The 20,259-nt window shown below is 46.4% G+C and overlaps 1 protein-coding gene across 1 annotated transcript in view; it reads right to left on the reverse strand.

Moving 5' to 3' along the window:
• CCS (copper chaperone for superoxide dismutase) overlaps window positions 1-20,259 on the reverse strand; it is a 125,232-nt gene that overhangs the window by 69,282 nt on the left and 35,691 nt on the right. Inside the window, exon 2 of the mRNA XM_083165191.1 lies at window positions 9,553-9,625. Coding sequence (XP_083021317.1) covers window positions 9,553-9,625 — 73 coding nt within the window. The remainder of the gene's footprint in view (window positions 1-9,552; window positions 9,626-20,259) is intronic.

Raw genomic sequence — 20,259 nt, forward strand, 5'->3', positions numbered from 1 at the left:
ACTCAGAAGGGAAGGAGTGATATTTGGATTTTGCAGCACAGATTCTGGTGGAATGTTGGTGGGTGCTATGTCGCATTAGCAAGACCCCCAAAGCACCAATACAGTGGAAGCCCCCCACAAGTGACCCCATTTTGCAAACTACACCCCTCAGGGAATTCATCTAGGGGTATAGTGTACATTTCAAACCCCCAGGGGTTTCACCAATTTTGATACAACTGGGCAGTGAAAATGAAAAATTACATTTATTTACACAAAAATGCAGTTCTGGCTCAAAATTTTTCATTTTCAGAAGGTATGAAGGAGAAAAAGCACCCCAAAATCTGTGCCCCAATTTCTCCCGAGTATGGCAATGCCTCATATGTGACCAAAAAATACCAGTTGGGTGCATGGCAGGACTCAGAAGGGAAGGAGTGATTTTTGGATTTTGCAGCTCAGATTCTGGTGGAATGAATGGTGGGTGCTATGTGGCATTAGCAAGACCCCCGAAGCACGGTGAAATGATGAACCTAATAATCCATAGATGTGTGGTATATTTTAAAACACTCCTTTATACATAGGCCGGGTTTGTCGGGGCAAGTTTCACAGTGGAAAATAGTTTCCTTTCTTATTCCCTTTTTATAGCAAACTTTGCACCTTTTTTGTGTCCTGCCCTTTCTTGTAGTGGAGGGGATTTCGTTAGGAAAATGCTGCCCTGGTACAATACGGGGGCCAGTACTAGAAGTACTGGGGCCCTCTGCCTGCTGGTTCCCAAATATTAGGCCCTTTATGACTTCCTCTTGAAAGTGCATAAATGTCCCCCTCTGGCTGGTAGAACGGAATAGCACGTAAGCGTTATACAGTGCCATCTGGATGATATACACGGCCAGCTTCTTGTACCAGATTTTTGTTTTCCGCAGGGCACTGTACGGCTTCAGTACCTGATCTGAAAGATCCACTCCGCCCATGTACCTATTGTAATCCAGGATACAATTAGGTTTTGAGGTGTGGGTACTGGTACCTCGTACAGGGACGGAGGTGGTACTGTCTCCATGAATTGTTGTCAGTATAAGGACATCCCTCTTGTCCTTATATTTGACCAACAACATATTTTCGGTGCATATTCCCCTGCTTTCACCCCTTCTCATTACTTGGGCAATGTGCGTTTTTGGGAGGCCTCTTTGGTTCTTACGCACAGTACCGCAAGCTGCTGTACCTCTTGAACCAAGGGCCTTAAACAGGGGGATGCTAGTGTAAAAGTTATCCACATAGAGGTGATAACCTTTATCCAGGAAGGGGTGCACTAAATCCCAGACAATTTTTCCACTAACATCTACGAGGGAGGGGGGGCATTCTGGCGGTTCAATTCTTGAATCCTTCCCTTCATATACCCTAAACCTGTGGGTGTACCCTGAGGTGCTTTCATACAGCTTATACATTTTTATGCCATACCTTGCCCTCTTACTGGGAAGGTACTGGCGGAATTTAACCCTTCCTTTAAAATGTATAAGGGACTCGTCGATACAAATAAATTTTTCAGGGATGTACATCTCTTCAAATTTGGCACTGAAATGATCAATGACCGGCCTGACTTTGAATAGCCGGTCAAAGGTGGGATCATCTCTGGGTGGGCACTGTGCATTATCATTGTAATGCAAAAATTTAAGGATCATCTCAAAACAAGCCCGAGTCATGGCCATACGGTAAAATGGGGTGCTGTACAGAACATCTGTACTCCAATATTGCCTAATTTCTGGCTTTTTTACTATGCCCATATGAAACACCAGACCCCAAAACGTCATCATCTCTACTGCATCTACAGGGGTCCACCTAGCAAATGATGACGTGGGGTTTTGAGCAATGAACTGCTGGGCATATAAATTAGTTTGGTCCACCATTAAATTTATAAAATCATCAGAGAAAAATAATTTGAAAAAGTCAATTTCTCTGAGACCTGTGGAATCAAATTGGATTCCTGGCATGGCCAAAAACTCAGGAACCTGGGGCTCAAAATTGTCTGGTGGTGGGGTCCATACGAGATCAATTATTGGGGGGGGGGGGGGGTCTCAGCTGCTCTACGGGGGCGTCTTTGAGGGGGTCCCTCATCACCAGAGGAGGAAGAGGAGCTTAAGACGAAGCCTTCAAATTCCCCGCTTGCATCACTGGCTGTGTCAGAGTCAGAGGCAAGCATGGCATATGCCTCCTCCGCTGAATACATTCTTCTGGATGACTGGGATGACATTTGGGATGACATTTTTATTTTTGTGTTTCTGGTAGTGAAATGTTTCAACACGTGTATAGTGTAGGGGGGGTACAAACTTTATTTCAACCCAGGGGGGTATGTAGTGTGTAGTGTGTATGTAGTGCAGAAAAAAAAAATACTTTATACAGGAATTTGATCCCAATAAAAAAAAAAAAATTGAAGGGGTTAAAAAAAAAAAAAAAAGGTCCTGCGCCAAAAATTGAGCACAGATGTTGGTCAGTAACGTCCGTCACTGAACAGCGCTCAAAGGCAACAGGAATTTGATCAAAAAAAAAAAAAATAGATCAACCCTGTGCCGAAAAAGCTGATCAGTGATGTACGTCACTAATCAGCGCACAGTGGCCACAGGACACCCACAAAATCACAGTGTGTGTAAAAAAAAAAAAAATTAAAAAAAGACCCCACAGCACCCTCAAAAAAAAAAAAAAAAGGTGATCAGTGATGCGACACTGATTACCAGTGAGGGGCAGCAGGTGCACAACCTTTGGTGCAACTGACAGTGCAACTGGCAGCAACTGACAGGTATATATAAAAAAAAAAACCTCTGCACCCCCAAAAAGTTGCTGATCACCTCAGATATAGTGATCAGCACAAAAGGCGGGGGCAGCAGACACAAAATATAGCACTCTCTATCACTCTCTGTCACTATCTCTCTCTATCTCTCTATCTCTCACTATCTATCACTCTATGACACTGCAGCAGCAGCACTGACAGTAATATATATAAAAAATAACCCCTGCACCCCCAAAAAGTTGCTGGGGGTGCACAAAAGGGGGACAGCAGACACAAAATATAGCACTCTCTGTCACTATCTCTCTCTCTCTATCTCTCACTATCTATCACTCTATGACACTGCAGCAGCAGCACTGACAGGTATTTATATAAAAATAAAACCCTGCGCCCCCAAAAAGTTGCTGATCAGTTAATTTATACTGATCAGCACAAAAGGGGGGGCAGCAGTCAGTTATATAAAAAATGTATAGCACAATCTGTCACTATCTCTCTATCTCTCTCTATCTCTCTATCTATAACTTTATCACACTGCAGCAGCACAAAATATAGCACTCTCTGTCACTAGCCCTCTCTATCTCTCTCTATCTCTCTCTCTCTCTCTCTCTATCTCTCTATCTATACTCGATGACACTGCAGCAGCACAACACAGCACAACACAGCACAGGAAGTCACAGCAAGAAGCAAGAAGTAGCAAGATCCAGGCAGTGATCAGGTAAGTATTTTGTAAGGTTCAGGTCAGTATACTGCGGCAGCTAGGCACGGTGACCGCACTGCACGCAATTCCAGACCGGAATGGCGTCTGCAGTGCAGTCACCGTTAGTTTAAACCCCCCTCCATGGCTGTGATTGGTTCGTCGCTCCGACGAACCAATCACGGCCTTTGGGGGCGGGCGGGGTGAGGTGGGGTGACACCAGTGTCACCCTTACACCCCGCGGTGATTGGTGCTGTACTTTACAGCACCAATCACCTCCGATCCCTGTGTCACCGGCGAACGTTATTCGCCGGTGACACAGAAAACGCTGTAATTGGCTGTTCACACTGAACAGCCAATCACAGCGATCGCCGACGGGGGGGCGGCATCGCAGCCCCCCCTGGGCATGCAGGGACATGTCTGCTGTCAGGGACAGCAGACATCGTCCCTCTGTCACTGTGTCTCTAGACGCAGTGACAGTTTGAAGCCATGACGTATATATACGTCATGTGTCGGGAAGTACATCCCGGCCATGACGTATATATACGTCAAATGTCGGGAAGGGGTTAAAAAAGTCAGTCCACACAGTCTCAAGCACTCTCCCCCTGCAGCTGCTGAATCCCAGGTGAAAATATTCAATCAATGATTATTTCAATGGACAATCTCTATGCAGAAACAGGGATTATCTGCAGCGCTGGGTTAATGTGCAATTCTTTATATGGGGTTCGCAGGTTTTCAAAATTAACAGATTATTCCAGAAGTTTTTTCTTCTTTTACTTAAAAAACTTTTATTTATGAAGGCAATATATATGCAAAAAAACTTTTGCCAAAGATATAAGTAAAAAACTTTTCCCAAAGATATGAATAAAAAATTGCAAAAAATACAAAATATAAAACACAGTATACAGTCTCGTTCCTTGCAGAAAAAAAGTTTTAAAATAGGCTCACCGGACCTCTCGGGGGCAGAATCTCCTACCACTTAGATGTTTCCCAGTGGGATTTCCCCAGTGGGATTTCTTTAGCAGGATGAAATGCTGCTCCTTCACTGGTACTCTTCCCTTTAGGCACCACACTGCCACTGTGGTGACCCTTCGGGTTTTCCCTGCGTTTGGATAAAGTATTCCCTCGTGTGTAGGAGATAGGGACAGGTAATCCTTAGAGCAAAAAGAACACACAGCCTGCGTTTCTCTCACCAGCCAGCACCTGCCTGCGCTCGCAGTCTGGCAGGGTCACCGGGACGCTGATCTTTAAATGTATGCTGTGGGGCTCCGATGTTATCTGGATACCTCTCCCAGGCTTCACTTGAATGTATGTGAGCCTCTCGGGGTGCAATTGTATATACCCCGGTACTGCTCCCTTGTGTCTGGCGGCTTTTTACTTTTCTGTGAGCTCCAAGGCATCTTGAGAAAGACCCAAGAGGTTGAAACTAGTAGATGAGCAGCTGGAGATTGGAGCTCACAGAAAAGTAAAAAGCCGCCAGACACAAGGGAGCAGTACCGGGGTATATACAATTGGACCCCGAGAGGCTCACATACATTCAAGTGAAGCCTGGGAGAGGTATCCAGATAACATCGGAGCCCCACAGCATACATTTAAAGATCAGCGTCCCGGTGACCCTGCCAGACTGCGAGCGCAGGCAGGTGCTGGCTGGTGAGAGAAACGCAGGCTGTGTGTTCTTTTTGCTCTAAGGATTACCTGTCCCTATCTCCTACACACGAGGGAATACTTTATCCAAACGCAGGGAAAACCCGAAGGGTCACCACAGTGGCAGTGTGGTGCCTGAAGGGAAGAGTACCAGTGAAGGAGCAGCATTTCATCCTGCTAAAGAAATCCCACTGAGAAACATCTAAGTGGTAGGAGATTCTGCCCCCGAGAGGTCCGGTGAGCCTATTTTAAAACTTTTTTTCTGCAAGGAACGAGACTGTATACTGTGTTTTATATTTTGTATTTTTTGCAATTTTTTATTCATATCTTTGGGAAAAGTTTTTTACTTATATCTTTGGCAAAAGTTTTTTTGCATATATATTGGCTTCATAAATAAAAGTTTTTTAAGTAAAAGAAGAAAAAACTTCTGGAATAATCTGTTAATTTTGAAAACCTGCGAACCCCATATAAAGAATTGCACATTAACCCAGCGCTGCAGATAATCCCTGTTTCTGCATAGTGATATATAGTGGTGCCCAGAGGCGTAACTAGAACGTTATGGGCCCCATAGCAAAAATTTTGAATGCCCCCCCCCCCCCTTACACACAAAAAAATTGTCACTAGAGAGAGACAGTGTGAGGGGGCAAAGGAGAGACAGAGAGTGAGAGACAAAGTAAGGGAGAGGCAGGGAGTCAGAGAGGGTGTGAGGGAGAGACAGGGCGTGAGAGCGGGCGTGATGGAGAGGCAGTGAGGGAGAGGCAGGGTGTGAGGGAGAGGCAGGAGGTAGTGAGGAAAAAACAGTGAAAGTATGTGAGGAAGAGGCAGAGTGTGAGAGAGGATGTGAGGGAGAGACAGGTGGCGAGAGAGGGTGTGAGTAAGAGACAGGGAGTGAGAGAGGGTGTGAGAGTGAGGATGGAGGGGAGATGAAAGGGACGGGATGAGATAAAAAGATAAAAAACATGGGGGGGAGAAATAGATGAAAGAGACAAGAGGGGGGGATGAGAAATGGGGTTGGGAGGCAATGAGGGGGTTAGTCTGGGGAGGTGGGGTGGAGAACAGAAGCTTAAAAAGGATCACTTTTCTCATCATAAAATTCCTCCTCCACCCCCCCAGTACAAGCAGCCTGGGTACATCTGGCAGGGGCAGATCTCCCACTCACCAGCAGTCACCGCTGCGATTCTGTTTCCAGGGCAGAGGTTGCGCCGGGCTCTACATTGTAGTGGCAGCGGCGCTGGGGTCTCCAGGGAAGAGACCACGCCGGGCTCTTCATGGCAGTGGCGCCAGGGTCTCCAGGGCAGAGGCCACGCCGGTCTCTTCATGGCAGCGGCAGCGGCGCCGGGATCTCCAGGGCAGCGGCAGCGGCGCCGGGATCTCCAGGGCAGCGGCAGCAGTGGGCTCTCCAGGACAGCGGCTGACTCTGCAGAGCAGCGGCAGAGACGGCGCTGGGGCTCTCCAGGGCAGCGGCAGCAGTGGGCTCTCCAGGACAGCGGCTGACTCTGCAGAGCAGCGGCAGAGACGGCGCTGGGGCTCTCCAGGGCAGAGGCTGCACAGGGTATTTTACCATATGCTAGATCTCCTAGGCGGTGCTGAATCTTGTATGCACCGGCTGCTGAGGGTATGACAGTGGCGGGGGTTGGGCCCCCCTGGCTCAGGGGCCCGGTCGCAGTTGCGACCGCTGCGACCCCTGTAGCTACGCCACTGGTGGTGCCTAGACATATCAGGACACTACTAGCTCACCAGCCCATATAATCCTTAAAGGGAAAGTGTTGCTTTTTAAATTGCGTATATTTATATAGGACATTTACTTTCAGTGTTGATCATCTCATTTAACCCCTGGGAGGTTTTCTTTTTTGTGTATTAATATATTTGATGTTTATTAAATACTGTATTTAAACATCGGCTTTATGTATTATTAAGTGCCATCTGAATTGTTTTGCTTTTATTCTGTCATTTTGGAGGTTGGCATACTTCCTATCCAGTGGCTACTGATAGATAGATATATTTTAACACCGGTACTTGTGTAGTTTCACAGCGGCAGTTAAGTAGTCAGCAATAATGTCCCTGTCAGAATCAGCGTAGTGTTCCCACAGCCAGCATAGTCCATACTTGCCTACTTTTGAAAACCAGTTTCAGGGAGTTTATAGTTGGTAGTTGAATTTTGCCATGTTCCACCCAAAGAGCGTGTCTAGTTCCATATATGGAGAGATTGTGAAAAAAGATTGTGAATGTGGCACCTACAAGCATGGGTGTTGGGAATCTGGATTTATGGTTCAGTCTGCTTTGGTTTTGTGTTGAGCATTTGACTCACTGGTGGCCTCCAGTGGTAGCTATGTGCCACATCGGCTCAGTATTCTGGCAGCTAATTATTCATTAGGCTGTGAGGTAATTAGCTCGTTAAGCACTAGCCTGGGCGCTCCCTGGATCTTCAGGTGTAATTAATCACCTGAGCCCTTTATAGGGCAGGCTCTCCTGCAATACTCTGCCAGTGATAGCTTCAGTTCCTGTCACCTTCTAGCTTGCTCCTGGTCCCTGCGTTCTCTTTTGGATCCCTGGAACTATTCTCTGCAGTGGCTCCCAGCCATCTGGTCTGCTTCCAGCACGTTTGTCCCAGCTCTGCTCCAGTGCCTAGTCTTGATCCACAGTTACCATCACCCCGTGGGTCACGTAAGTGCTCCTGTGGAGCCTGGTTATTTTCCTTTGGTTCTTTTGGAGAGCTGCCAAGCTCTTTTTGTTAGTGGGCCGTTCAGGCCCGTTGTTTCGTTTGTTTGGGTTCAGGATTGCGCCCCACCGTGGGCCAAGCCCATTTCCTCCCTCTGGTAGTTTCCAGTTATTAACCTTTGTTTCCTTTTGCTTGCCCTTTCTATGCGTCTAATAGGCAGGGCCTCCCCCGTTCAGTCCTGGTTATGTTTTGGGGATTCGCCTCTTAGCCTTGTCTCCTGTTTATGTGGAGATTCCCCGTCATTTGTCTCTTGTGCCTGCGACTGGGTCGCATTCCCGTCTTTGGCCTGGTGCCGGCAGACAGGGGTACTTTTACAGTCAGGCCCTGTAGTCAGTATTTCCTCTTGAGTTACCACTGACGATCGCTTACGCTTTGTCCCCACATAGACCTAGCTGCATCGGGGTTGGAGCGTGCCTAACTCGCTCCTTCGAATGCGGCGGCGGCGACGACAGGTGAAGCCTAGTTCCTGCAGGGGTTTGTCATCTGCCCGGGGTACTCAATAGAGTCAGTATATGGTTCGCTGTGGCCGTCCTAACCGGCGGTCCCGGCTACGGGCTCACGCCTGATCTCCAGCTTCCGGTAGTTACATCCAGCGTCCAGGCAGCATCCCTAACAATGGGTGTGTACTGCGACATCTGAGAGGAATCTTGTAAAATTACATATCCAAATGTAGATGAGCCCCAAAGCAGTTAGTAAGAGCTACTATACTTGCTAAAGTGCTGGGAAATGGTGCAGATGATTCAATTTAAATGTATCAATCTCTCATTCCTTTTTTCCCAAAAAATGTAACAGTGTAATCTGGGCCAGGTGAAATGATGGAGATTGGTAGACTAATGAGGGAGAGAAGGAGATTTCTGCTATTTCAGGGAGTCTCCTGCAGAATGCAGGAGCGTAGGTAACTATGGCATAGTCAGCTTGTGTCTGTGACTGTGTGTACGTTTGAGCCTAACCAGTTAGCGTAGTCAGTCAGCGATAGGCATATAGCACAGTCAGTCAGTGCTCATTACATTGTGTGGGAACCATTGACAATTTTTCACCTGCCTGACATGACAGGTGTGAATGTGTTCCTGAAACAGCCCCACTATCCACGTCAGCCCGAAGCGTGGCGAGCCCCACGAGGAGACGCGTTATGCGTCCTCCCGACCTGTTCATACCCCCACTATCCACATCGGCGTTGAGTTGATTTTATAAAGTGTGGCGAGCCCTGCGAGGGGACGCGGATTACTTGGCGTGTATTCCGCTCCGCTCGCCATGCTTCGGGCTCATTTTACGCTACGCTCGCCACACTTTGGGCTGACGTGGATAGTGGGGGTTTGAAACTGAGGCACTTGCCAATATGGAGCACTGGCAAATACGTCCTTTATTGTGCATGAGACGCACTTGCCATCTCCCTAAAGCTGACACGGGCAGGGTTGCTGTACCCGGCCACACAAATTACTGAGATGCACAAGTGTATGAGACGCTCATGCATCTCAGGCAGATTGAGCGCCTCTCCGCCGGCATCCGCCAGCGACGGGGATCTGGCGGTTACCGGGGCTGTGTGAGTGGTGCTCACTAGGCTTGCCGAGGACAGAGCTGCAGCTCGTGGGGACAGTACGGTGACTACCCAGTGCTGCCGCTGGGACACTATGCTAGGCTGCCGTTGGGTTACACTGATAGCGTAGCCTGCCGCCGTGAAACTACACAAGTACCCTAGCACCATTATTGTGTGAAGCCAATATTAGCTGAAAGTAATTTGTGACTTACCTTTTACACCTCGTAATGAACTCTTTATTGCATTGACACACTTGTCACATGTCATCTGAACTGCAAACTCCAGCTACCAGAAAACAAAGATTATTAGCATTATTTGTTTGTATGACCACCTTATAATGCAGTATTTTCAAGAAAGATTGAATCATTCATATCAGTCCCTGCCCATTGGGGCTTACAGCAGAGCTGGATAAAGGCTCCTGGGAACAGGTGGGTGGAATGGATAGATATTGCTGACATGCTACAGTACATTGTGAGGAGTCTTTTTTCAGCCATGTTATACAGTAGTTAACAATATATTGGTGCAGCATGTGCTGTGTCACTACAGAGGATTTGGTGTCATAGTGTACAGTTATATAAAGTGGCAGATAAATATAATGGGACAGAATACGGTATCACAGTACAGCGTGTATACAGTGTAACCTGATATATAGGCCCTTATTCAGATCTGATCGCAGTACAAATTTGTTCTCAAAATGGGCACATGTAAGATGTGCAGAGTGTGTTAAATTTGGGTGGGGTGTGTTGAAACCGAAATCTAAATTGCAGCGTAAAAATAATTGAGCCTGTATTTACCCGGCACAGAAACAAAATAACTCCCCCAAATTTAGCTCTATCTGCACCTGTTACATCTGCCCCACTTGCAGTGCACATGGTTTTGCCCATTCTGAGAACAAATTTGAATCTGAATAAGGGCCATAAAGCAGTTACCATACCACAGTTTCCATGATAGAATATAGCAGGATATGGTACCACAGAACAGAGTGGTATATAGTGGCAACCTACACAACAGGGTAGGACATGGTATCACAGTGCTATTAAGTGGCTCATGATATAATATATCACTATTGGGTATTGGGATTATGAACATAGGACAGCATATAGAATCACTGTGCAAGTTGTTTGCACTGGATTGTTATTTATTAGGGAAGAACGGGATGCAGGTAAGATCCCGGCGGTCGGGATCCCGGCGTTCAGAATCCCGACGCCGGAATCCCGACCGCCGAAATGCCGACACTTTCTTCCTCCTGGGGTGTCCACGACACCCCTGGAGGGAGAATAAAATAGCGTGCCGAGCGTAGCGAGGCACCGGGCCCGCTGCGTGGCGAGCGCAGCGAGCCTGCAAGGGGGGGCGATCCACGTCCCCCCCTTGTCGGCATTTCGGCTGTCGGGATTCCGGCTTCGGGATTCTGAACGCCGGGATCCCGACCGCCGGGATTCAATACTGAATCCGGGAAGAACATGTATCACCGTACAGCAGTGGTTCCCAAACTTTTTTGAATCATGGCGCCCTAGAGCATCAAAATATTTTCAAGGCACCCCTAGGCCAAATGCTTCTTATCGAGAAATTCAGAAAAACACTATTAAATTAAGTACATTGTGTGTATATGTCACAGTTATCTGGTGAGGGACAGGATTTGCTTATATTTGTCCACATATATTATGATTGGCAGCCACAAGCACTGGTTTTGCCTGGTACAATGACCATAAATAATATGAATTGATCCTGGGCCACCAACCCAAGGCACCCCTGCAAGTGTCCTGAGGCACCCCAGGCTGCCTAGGCACACCGTTTGGGAACCACTTCCATACAGCATCCAGGCTCAAGCACAGATACATAGAAACATATAATTTGATGGCAGTTAAGAACCATTTAACGCATCTAAACTGCACTTTTAGGGTGTGGTTATTAGTATTAGGGTTTAGAGTTGGTTTAAGTATTTGGTTAAGGTATTAGTAAATCCCCTACACAGTCAGTCTCAAAATCTCCATAAAGATGTCAAAGTAGAAAAATTGCATTATTTCCACCGGAAAACAGAAATATTAAATTTTCATGCTTTCGTTTTGGCCAGCTAATCATATGGTCATAATGAAAGGTCTGTTATTATGTGGAGGCCTGGGGCTTTAGTTCCATCCACCCCATTGTTAATCTGACCCTGAGTGTGCGGTTTAGTATATTGCACGAACAACAACTAAAAAGGCACTCAAACATTACACTTATTAGTGATATTATTAAATCCATAAAATCAAATCTCCACATAGCCTCAAACCAGCGGAACAGCAGCTGATGACCTGCAAATGGGGACTGACACTGTATTAGAAGTGCGTCAGATGCCTGGCCACTGCAGCGTGAGTTAGGCAGTGGCGGAACTCCGGGAGGTAATGGAGTCATTTGCCGCCGGGCTCCTGGCCTAAGGGGGCACTGACTCCATTGCTGCCGCTGGGTCCCGGCAATCCCCTGCACCCTTTAGAATATATATTTTTTTTTTAAATGAACCCATGAGCAGAGGCTGCAGCGGCACCACTGATGTCCCACGGACCCCTACCAAGCTGATCCTGTCTCAGTCCTACCCCTTTCTGGTGCTGACATGCTTGTCGGGAGAATCCAGGCCATGTGCCACCTGCAGGATTACCCGGCGCCACTGATCTGTGGTAAAGTCTAGCACCTCCGAACTGCGGGAGACTCGGCACAACCTGCGGTAAAGTCTGGCACCTCTGAACTGCAGGAGACCTGGCGTGACCTGCAGGATGACCAGGAGCCGCTGACCTGTTGAACACTCAGCATTGACGCGTGGGGTACTATTGCTGCAAGTTCAAAGCGCTGCTATACAATTGTTACACCACTGGTTATCAGTCCAGCTCCATGTGTTGCTGCTTTTTTTTATTTTAAAATTAAATGCATATTTTAGATTCATTTAGGGGATGGGACTAGGCATTAAAAAGTGGTGCTTGTTCCAAACAATTCTAACCCTTGTTCCCCTCTCCTCAGCGGCGTAACTATAGCACTGCAGCCCCCGCCACCGCGGGGGGGGGGGGCGGCGCTGTGCATGTGGGGACGCCGGGGGCTGTGGTGCTATAGTTAAACCCCCCCTCAATCCCCCGCAGACTTACCTATCGGGCTGGTCCCGGCAGCTCCGTTCTTCTGCTGAGGACCACCACAAAATGGCCGCCCCCATATAGCACAAAGTTCTCTGAAACTGTCTGCTGTATGGGGGCGGCCATTTTCTGGTAGTCCTCAGCAGAAGAACGGAGCCGCCAGGACCAGCGCGATAGGTAAGGCTGTGGGGGATTGAGGGGGGGTTTGCATGGGCAGCGGGGTAGGGGTGCTTGGCGGGGGGGCGCCCAAAACGTAGCTACGCCACTGCCTCTCCTCTCCCTGTCTTTATCTGTGTTCACTATTTTTCTCTCTTCCCCCTACTTTCTCTCCCTCCCCCTCACTGCTCTTCCCCTGCCCCCTCTCTCAATCCCCCTCCACCTGTCTGTCTATAACCTCTCCCTCCCCTCTCCTTTTCTCTCCTGGCTCCCCATCTATCTCTTTTCCACTCTTTCCAATGCTCTTTCCATCACCACACCTCTCCTTGTTTCATCTCTCTCTCATCCGACACGCCATTACTAATAAACACTTGAATTTTACGTTTCTTATCAATACCCACAATGACTGCTTTCTATCATCTATATATATGTCTAGTGTCCGTGAGTCTCAGAAATGCTGCCATCAGCTGGCAGAGAGAGAAACTATATCTCTTTCCCAAACATGCACACACAGAAGGTCGCAGACTAGCTTTCAAAACTTTTGCTTCAAGCAGGAGTACTAGTTGAGATATAGAGAGCGCGTGTGTTTGTGTGTGAAGGGGGGGGGGGCACCAGCATTCATCTTGCCTCCGGACACCTGGGACGAACTTACGCCACTGGAGTGAGGGAGGAAGTTCCTGGCTTTCCTGCGACCGCTGAGAATTCTACTCTATTCTCTATACATGTTACATCTGCCCCCCTGCAGTGCACATGGTTTTGCCCATTTTGAGAACAAATTTGTACTGCAATCAGATCTGAATAAGGGCTTAAGCGTAGGTGTTGGGAAAAGCTTCCTCTGTCATTGATTGGTCGGGTAGACTTGGTTAAGATGATATTACCACCATTTTCATATACATTTCAGCATTCGCCAATATACATAAAAGATAAGTATTTTAGGAAAATATATTATCTTGTCATTCATCTGGTGTAATCAACTCCCTAGAGTTAAAAAAGCTACCCTTTGGAGGGATAGAGAGCAGGTAGGGCTGGCGTTACAGAATTTTAAAATGTATAATTTGGCAGCCCAAGTAGTACATTTATGCTCATGGGTTAGGGAGGGAGAGGCTACATGTGAGTTAGTTAAAGTGGTAGAACGTGTAAACTCTGGCCTTTCACCTGCACAACACACTGCTGCTAAATGGAACCTGTAAGAATTTCCCATTAATTATAAGTCAAGCTATCAAGGTCTGGAGAGGGATTTACAACATAGTTGTCTACCCTCCTGCATTCTGCAGGAGACTTCCTGAAATAACAGCAATCTCCCTCTCTCCCTCATTATTCTAGCAATCTCCCTCATGTCACTTAGCCCACATTACACTGTTACATTTTTGGGGAAAAAAGGAATGAGAGACAGATACATTTAAATTAAATCATCAGCGCCGTTTCCCAGCACTTTACCAAGTATAGTAGCTCTTGCTAACTGCTCTGGGGATCATCTACATTTGGATATAAGTCATTTTAAATTACACACCAACACTTCTAGGTGCCACGCTCACAATCTCTTTTCACAATTTCTCAATATATGGAACTAGACACACCCTTTGGGTGGAGCATGACACGCCCCCTCAATAGGGTACTTTGCAAAATTCTATTACCAACTATATTCTCCCTGAAACTAATTTTCAAAAGTAGGCAAGTATGATTTACAAGGTGAACAAGTTTGAATGTATTGACCCGGATACATTTATCGTCTCTCTGGAAACACTGCAGGAAATTGGAAACCAGCAAGGAGGGCAATTATGGGCTCATTATGGTGAGTTTTCATTAGGACAACTATACCAAGAGAGGACACTTAAATCTTTTGCATAACTTCACATTGAATTTAGTATTCTGAGATCAATATTTTGGCATACGGTCGTATTGTCGACCACACTTGGGTCGACAGTCATTAGGTCGACATGAGATAAGGTCGACATGGGTTTTTTCACTGTTTTTTGAGCCGACAGGCGGTATTTCATGCCCTACCATCCACTAGGGCTGGGGTAGCCAACCCTAGTCCTCGAGAGCTACTAACAGTGCATGTTTTGCAGGTCTCCTCACAGAATCACAAGTGAGCTAATTGGCTCCATCTGTGGATCTTTTAAAATGTGTCAGTGATTAATGTGTGCAGCAGCTAGGTTGTCTGGAAAATGTGAACTGTTGGTAGCTCTCGAGGGCTAGGGTTGGCTTCCACTGCACTAGGGCATGGCGGGAGAATAAAATAGTGTGCCGAGCGCAGCGAGGCACCGTGCCCAAAGCATAGCGAGCGAACCGAGGGGCTGCAGTTCACTTCCAACTGTGTCCATGTCGACTGTCGACATTCAGGTAAAAAAAGTGAGAAAAAACCATGTTGACCTGTCGACCTAATGCATAGGTCGACCTAAACACCTGTCGACCTTGACCCATATCGACCTTCCCCCTGTTGACCCAACGGTGTCGACCAAAGTACTGTAGACAAAACAATCCACACCCCAATATTTTATATAGATTCCTGCAGTTAAGGAGTGCTTTGGAGTAGTAGTAGTAGTAGTAGTGGTGATATGCATATAGAAGTGGCTACCAGGACACATCGCCGCCTACTAGGCAGAGGCTCAGGATTGCCGCTCACTGTGCCCCAACATACACTGGCTCTGCACATTAACCCCTGCTGTGCTGGTCCTCCTACAAGACTCTCCCTAGCTGTTCTTGCCTGCCGGACCACTGGAAAGACCCCACAACCCCTGCTGTGCCTGTCCACCTGCAAAACCCCCACATTAACCCCTGCTGGGCCTGTCCTCCAGCAAACTTATCATTGGCTGTTTATAACTGCTGGCACACCCCATACTGCGTGGGCAGACCACTATTAGTCCATTGGAGGTGAGGTGGCCTTGCTTCGCATGAAGCTCATGTAGGGTTACACCTGTCAGCCAGAGCCGGGGGGTGGCTGATTGTACAAACTACCCTTGCTGCGGACTGCGTCTGGACCTGCCCGGTCACCCTGTGGTCCCTGCCACCAGTGTGGTGCCAGTCAGGTATTTTTGTTTATCAGATCTGTCTCCCCTACCCGAGGACTGCCGCTGTGTGTACATACCGGTTATGCTTTGCACGTGTTCAGATTCCATCTCTGCATCACTAGGTTTTGAATATAATTCTACATATGGACTACAGCCTGCTACTGCATTGTAATGTAACCTGGCCTTACTTTCCAAACCCCAACGGGCCTGACATGACCTTATTTCGTTTCACTCTGTGATGTGACCATCTCTACATACACCATGCAATTCTAACTTCACTCGGATAGCCATCATACCACCCTGCCTGCACTCTTTCATCCACTCCCTGCACCCCAGTAAACTCTCTGTTTATGAAAAAGTTTCTGGTCCTGCTTCAAATGTCCTCTGCGGACCCTGCTTTGGCCCCCTCTGAGGTTACCACTTGTGGACATTCCACGGACTCTGATCGTTCTTCCACTAGATCCACTTCTAAAAACAAACTTAAATCCACCACCAAACCCAAGCAAACTAAAATGAAGTTGGCTGATATTGCAGCGGTACTTGGACCCGTATTGGATGAGAAACTGTCCGGGCTCAAAAAGGCCATTGATTCTACTCTCACTCAATTGACCCACCACTCTCTGCATTTGGACACAGTTGAACAGAGGGTTTCATCTTTGGAGGATGACCTTACTGCAAGTAAACGCACTGTCGACACCCAGTCTAAGGACATTGCGGACCTCCAGTAGGAAAATAGATCACCTGGAAAATAGGAGCGGTCGCAATAATCTGAGGGTGGTGGGTATTCCCAAATCAGTGAAAGGCCATGAACTCCTACACCTCCTATCTACTTGGCTTCCAGAGCAACTAGCACTCAATCTCAAGGGGATTCCTCTTGCCATAGAAAGAGCGCACTGCATCCGCCCAGATAGGCCCAATGGTGGAGGAAGACCACGTCCTGTTATAATGAGGATCCTCAATTATGCAGGCAAAATTAGAGTTTTGGATCACGATCGCAGAACTGCTCAACTCTGCTACAATGGAGATTGTCTACTCATTTTCCAGGACTTCTCCGCTTTGATGGCCGCCAAACGCAAAGAATTTAACAAGTCTGCAAACATCTCATCGACTAACATTAAATTCTCCCTGATCTATCCAGCTCCTCTTTGGGTGTTTAAGGACCGAAAATCACGCTTCTTTGATACCTCAGAGGGCACAAAAACCCATTTTTCTATTCCTGATACATGAACCTTGCTCCTCCCTCTTTCATAAGGTTTTCCCCCATTTTTTTCCCACCAGCACACTCTTTTGTTGGAGCCTGATTTATGTGTTGGTAATTTTACATCCTGCCACCTAATTTACATTTAGCTGTCTGTTGGCTATGCTGTGTGACTATATCATGTACTGATTATTAGTTGGGTCTCTATATGTTATATTGCTAATGTTCTCTTTGTTAGTTTATAGGTTGTTTGTTTTTGCCCACTCTGACCCCATGCCCTCTGTGGGATACCACCCCTTTGCTCGCTGGGACAGAGGGGGGTTTCCCTTATCATGTACATCTTACTATATGATCCCGCCTACAGGAGTTGGTTAGCATAATGGACCACACTCCCGCACTTAAAACCTCTAGGAGAGATGTTCTCTCATTTAATATTATATCCTGGAATGTAGAGGGCCTAAATCACCCAGTCAAACTTCGCAAAGTCCTCACACATTTACAATGTATGTCCCCACACATTGTATTTTACAGGAGACCCACTGGGTAGATGGCTCACAACCTGCGCTTGGCTAGGCGACTACATTTCTGATTCATTCACCAATAAAACCAAGGGTGTGGCTATTTTATTTAACAAAAATTTACAATATTCTATAGTCAGGAAATCTGTAGACCCTGATGGTAGATTTATCTTGCTAGATGTCCTTAATAACATTGCTTGTACTTTGTTCAATGTACATGCCCCTACTAACCCTAATAATTCCTTTTTTTCCTTAGTTCTACAGAAATTGCTTTCATGGAGACATTCCAACCTCATCCTTGGAGGAGACCTTAATGCAGTGTTTGACCCATCCATGGACAGATCAGGGGTGAGTTCACGCCAGCTCCTAGCACTAATTCTCTCTCTCTCTCTCCTCTATGCTCTCAGCTCACCTTGATTGACCCTTGGCGTATCTTTCACCCCTTACAAAGATATTATTCTTCATTCTACTCCCACCCCACACTGTTGTATATTTATCTCAGACCATCTCTCCTTCCTAAAGGTGACACATACCTCCATCCATGACATCATCATTTCTGATCATGCCCCTATCTTGCTGTCTCTTAGATTGTCTCTTCCCCAATCCTTCACCAAATGTTGGCGCTTTCCAACCCATCTCTTTCACTCTAATTATTTTCTACTACATCTTAAACAATCCTGGTATAATTAAACTACTGATAATACAACTCATGTTGACAATCCTGAACTGTTTTGGAACGCTTCGAAAGCGGTACTCATAGGACACATTGGGGGAAATTTACTAAAGGAAATTTGTAAAAAAAAACATAGGTGTATTTGTATCCAGACATACACTTATTTTTGACATTTACTATCCCGAAAATACGGCAATTCGTATTGAGAGCACATCAATACGAATTGCCGTATTTTCGGGATAGTAAATGTCAAAAATAAGTGTATGTCTGGATACAAATACACCTATTTTTTACAAATTTCCTTTAGTAAATTTCCCCCATTATGTCCTATGTCCATTTTACTCGTAAACGGTTTACACTCTGTTTGAAAGACCTAAATCAACACTTACTGAGGCTTGTAGAACTTATAACACTCTGACACTTCTACCAAGGAGGCGTATCTCTCCTCTAAATTGATCTATGACACCTTTCTTACAGAACACGCCCAGTCCAGTAATATCTTTTTATTTTAAATAAGCTACATAGATTTAAGAACAAATCTGCCAAGCTACTGGCCAACTTAAAGGACCACGCTCCTGCACATGGGCCCACACGATTAAACAATCAGGAACATTTCTTACTAACCCCAACGCCATATGTGCAGAATTGATGAATTTCTATATGTCTCTGTATTCAGTGGGCCCACACAATGTAGCTGAAAGTGATGTTTTTTTTTTAAAGGCCTCAAATTTACCCACACTCACAGGACAAAAGTGACATGCTAGACAGCCCTATCACAGAGGAGGAAATATGTACCACTATTAAATCCCTCCCTAATGGCAAAAGTCCAGGCCCAGATGGCTTTAGTGCTGAGCTTTACAAGCTACTTCGCACTGAAAATTTCCCCGACTTTAGCCCTCCTTTTAAATAATATTCTAACCTTACCACATAATTTTAACAAAGCCAAAATCATAGTCCTCCCGAAACCCGGCAAGGACCCCTCCCTTGTCGGCTCATATCGCCCCATCTCCCTTCTGAACCAAGACTTAAAAATTAACGAAACTAACGGCTAATGGCCTGCAGAAGTGTCTACCACATTTGATCTCGCCTGCCCAGTTGGGCTTTGTTAAAGGGAGACAATCTGTGGTGGGCATCCGTGCATCTGTTGCCGCAATGTTCTATACTCGCCTCCATCAAATTCATAATCATATTCTGTTGAATTTAGATGCCGAAAAAGGCTTTTGACCAGATTGCTTGGCCTCATCTCCATAGAGTTCTGGCTAGTCCACTATTTGGTGAGTCTTTTCGACCTCTTATTAAATCCTTGTACACCAACACCATGGCTCAAGGAACAGTTAACAACGTTACTTCCCCCTCCTTTTACCTTGAAAGGGGGACTAGTCAGGGATGCCCCCTCTCCCCCCTACTCTTCAATTTAGCACTTAAACTGCTCCTCCGCTATATTTCATTGTCACCTCCCTTCTGGGGTATCTCTGTAGGCATTAGGGAGTTACGTATAGTGGCATTTACTGATGAGGTTCTCCTCTATTTACCCAATTCCAAATATTCCGTCCCTTTTCTAACTGAAACAATTAACAGGTTTTCCTCCTTTGCTGGATTTTCAATTAACTTTCACAAATCCGAAGCTCTGGCCATATTTGATCAGGCACGTGTAGGATGGTCCACTCCTTTTCCTTTTAAATGGTCTCCCTCTCACATTACTTTTCTAGGTATTATTCTTCCCCCACACCCCCATAAACGATGTACCTGTAACATTACTCCTGTTATTCAAAAAATAAAACAGGAACTTGCTCTCAGGCAAAATCTGCCTCTTCATTTTCTAGGGCGCTGTAATCTCTTTAAAATGGCAAGTTTTCCCAAACTTCTGTATATTTTACAAATGACCCCAATTTTGCTTACCAAATCTGATCTGTCAGCGCTTAATGCTATGCTCTCTAAATTTATTTGGAACTCTAAAAAACCTAGGATTAGTCTATATAACTTGATGCAAACTACCCAAAGAGGTGGTTAATTTGGCCAACATTAAATATTATAATCTGGCCTGTATGCTTCGTTTTGCAGTGGATTGGATTACCGACTCCAACATCTTTACAGACTTATCTCTAGATTCCCAGCTCTGCTATCCCCTCTCTGTTTTATTTTACATGCTAAACCCTCCGTCACAACCGTGGGACACAAGCGGCACTTACCGGTCCGGGTCCGCCGGCGGGGCCTCCACTCCCTCCATGTTGGTACCGGCCGGGGGAGTCCTGCTATTGTGTCCAGTCG

This window comes from Crinia signifera, chromosome 11, assembly GCF_055691185.1.
Source record: "Crinia signifera chromosome 11, ASM5569118v1, whole genome shotgun sequence".
Taxonomy (NCBI): Eukaryota; Metazoa; Chordata; class Amphibia; order Anura; family Myobatrachidae; genus Crinia; species Crinia signifera.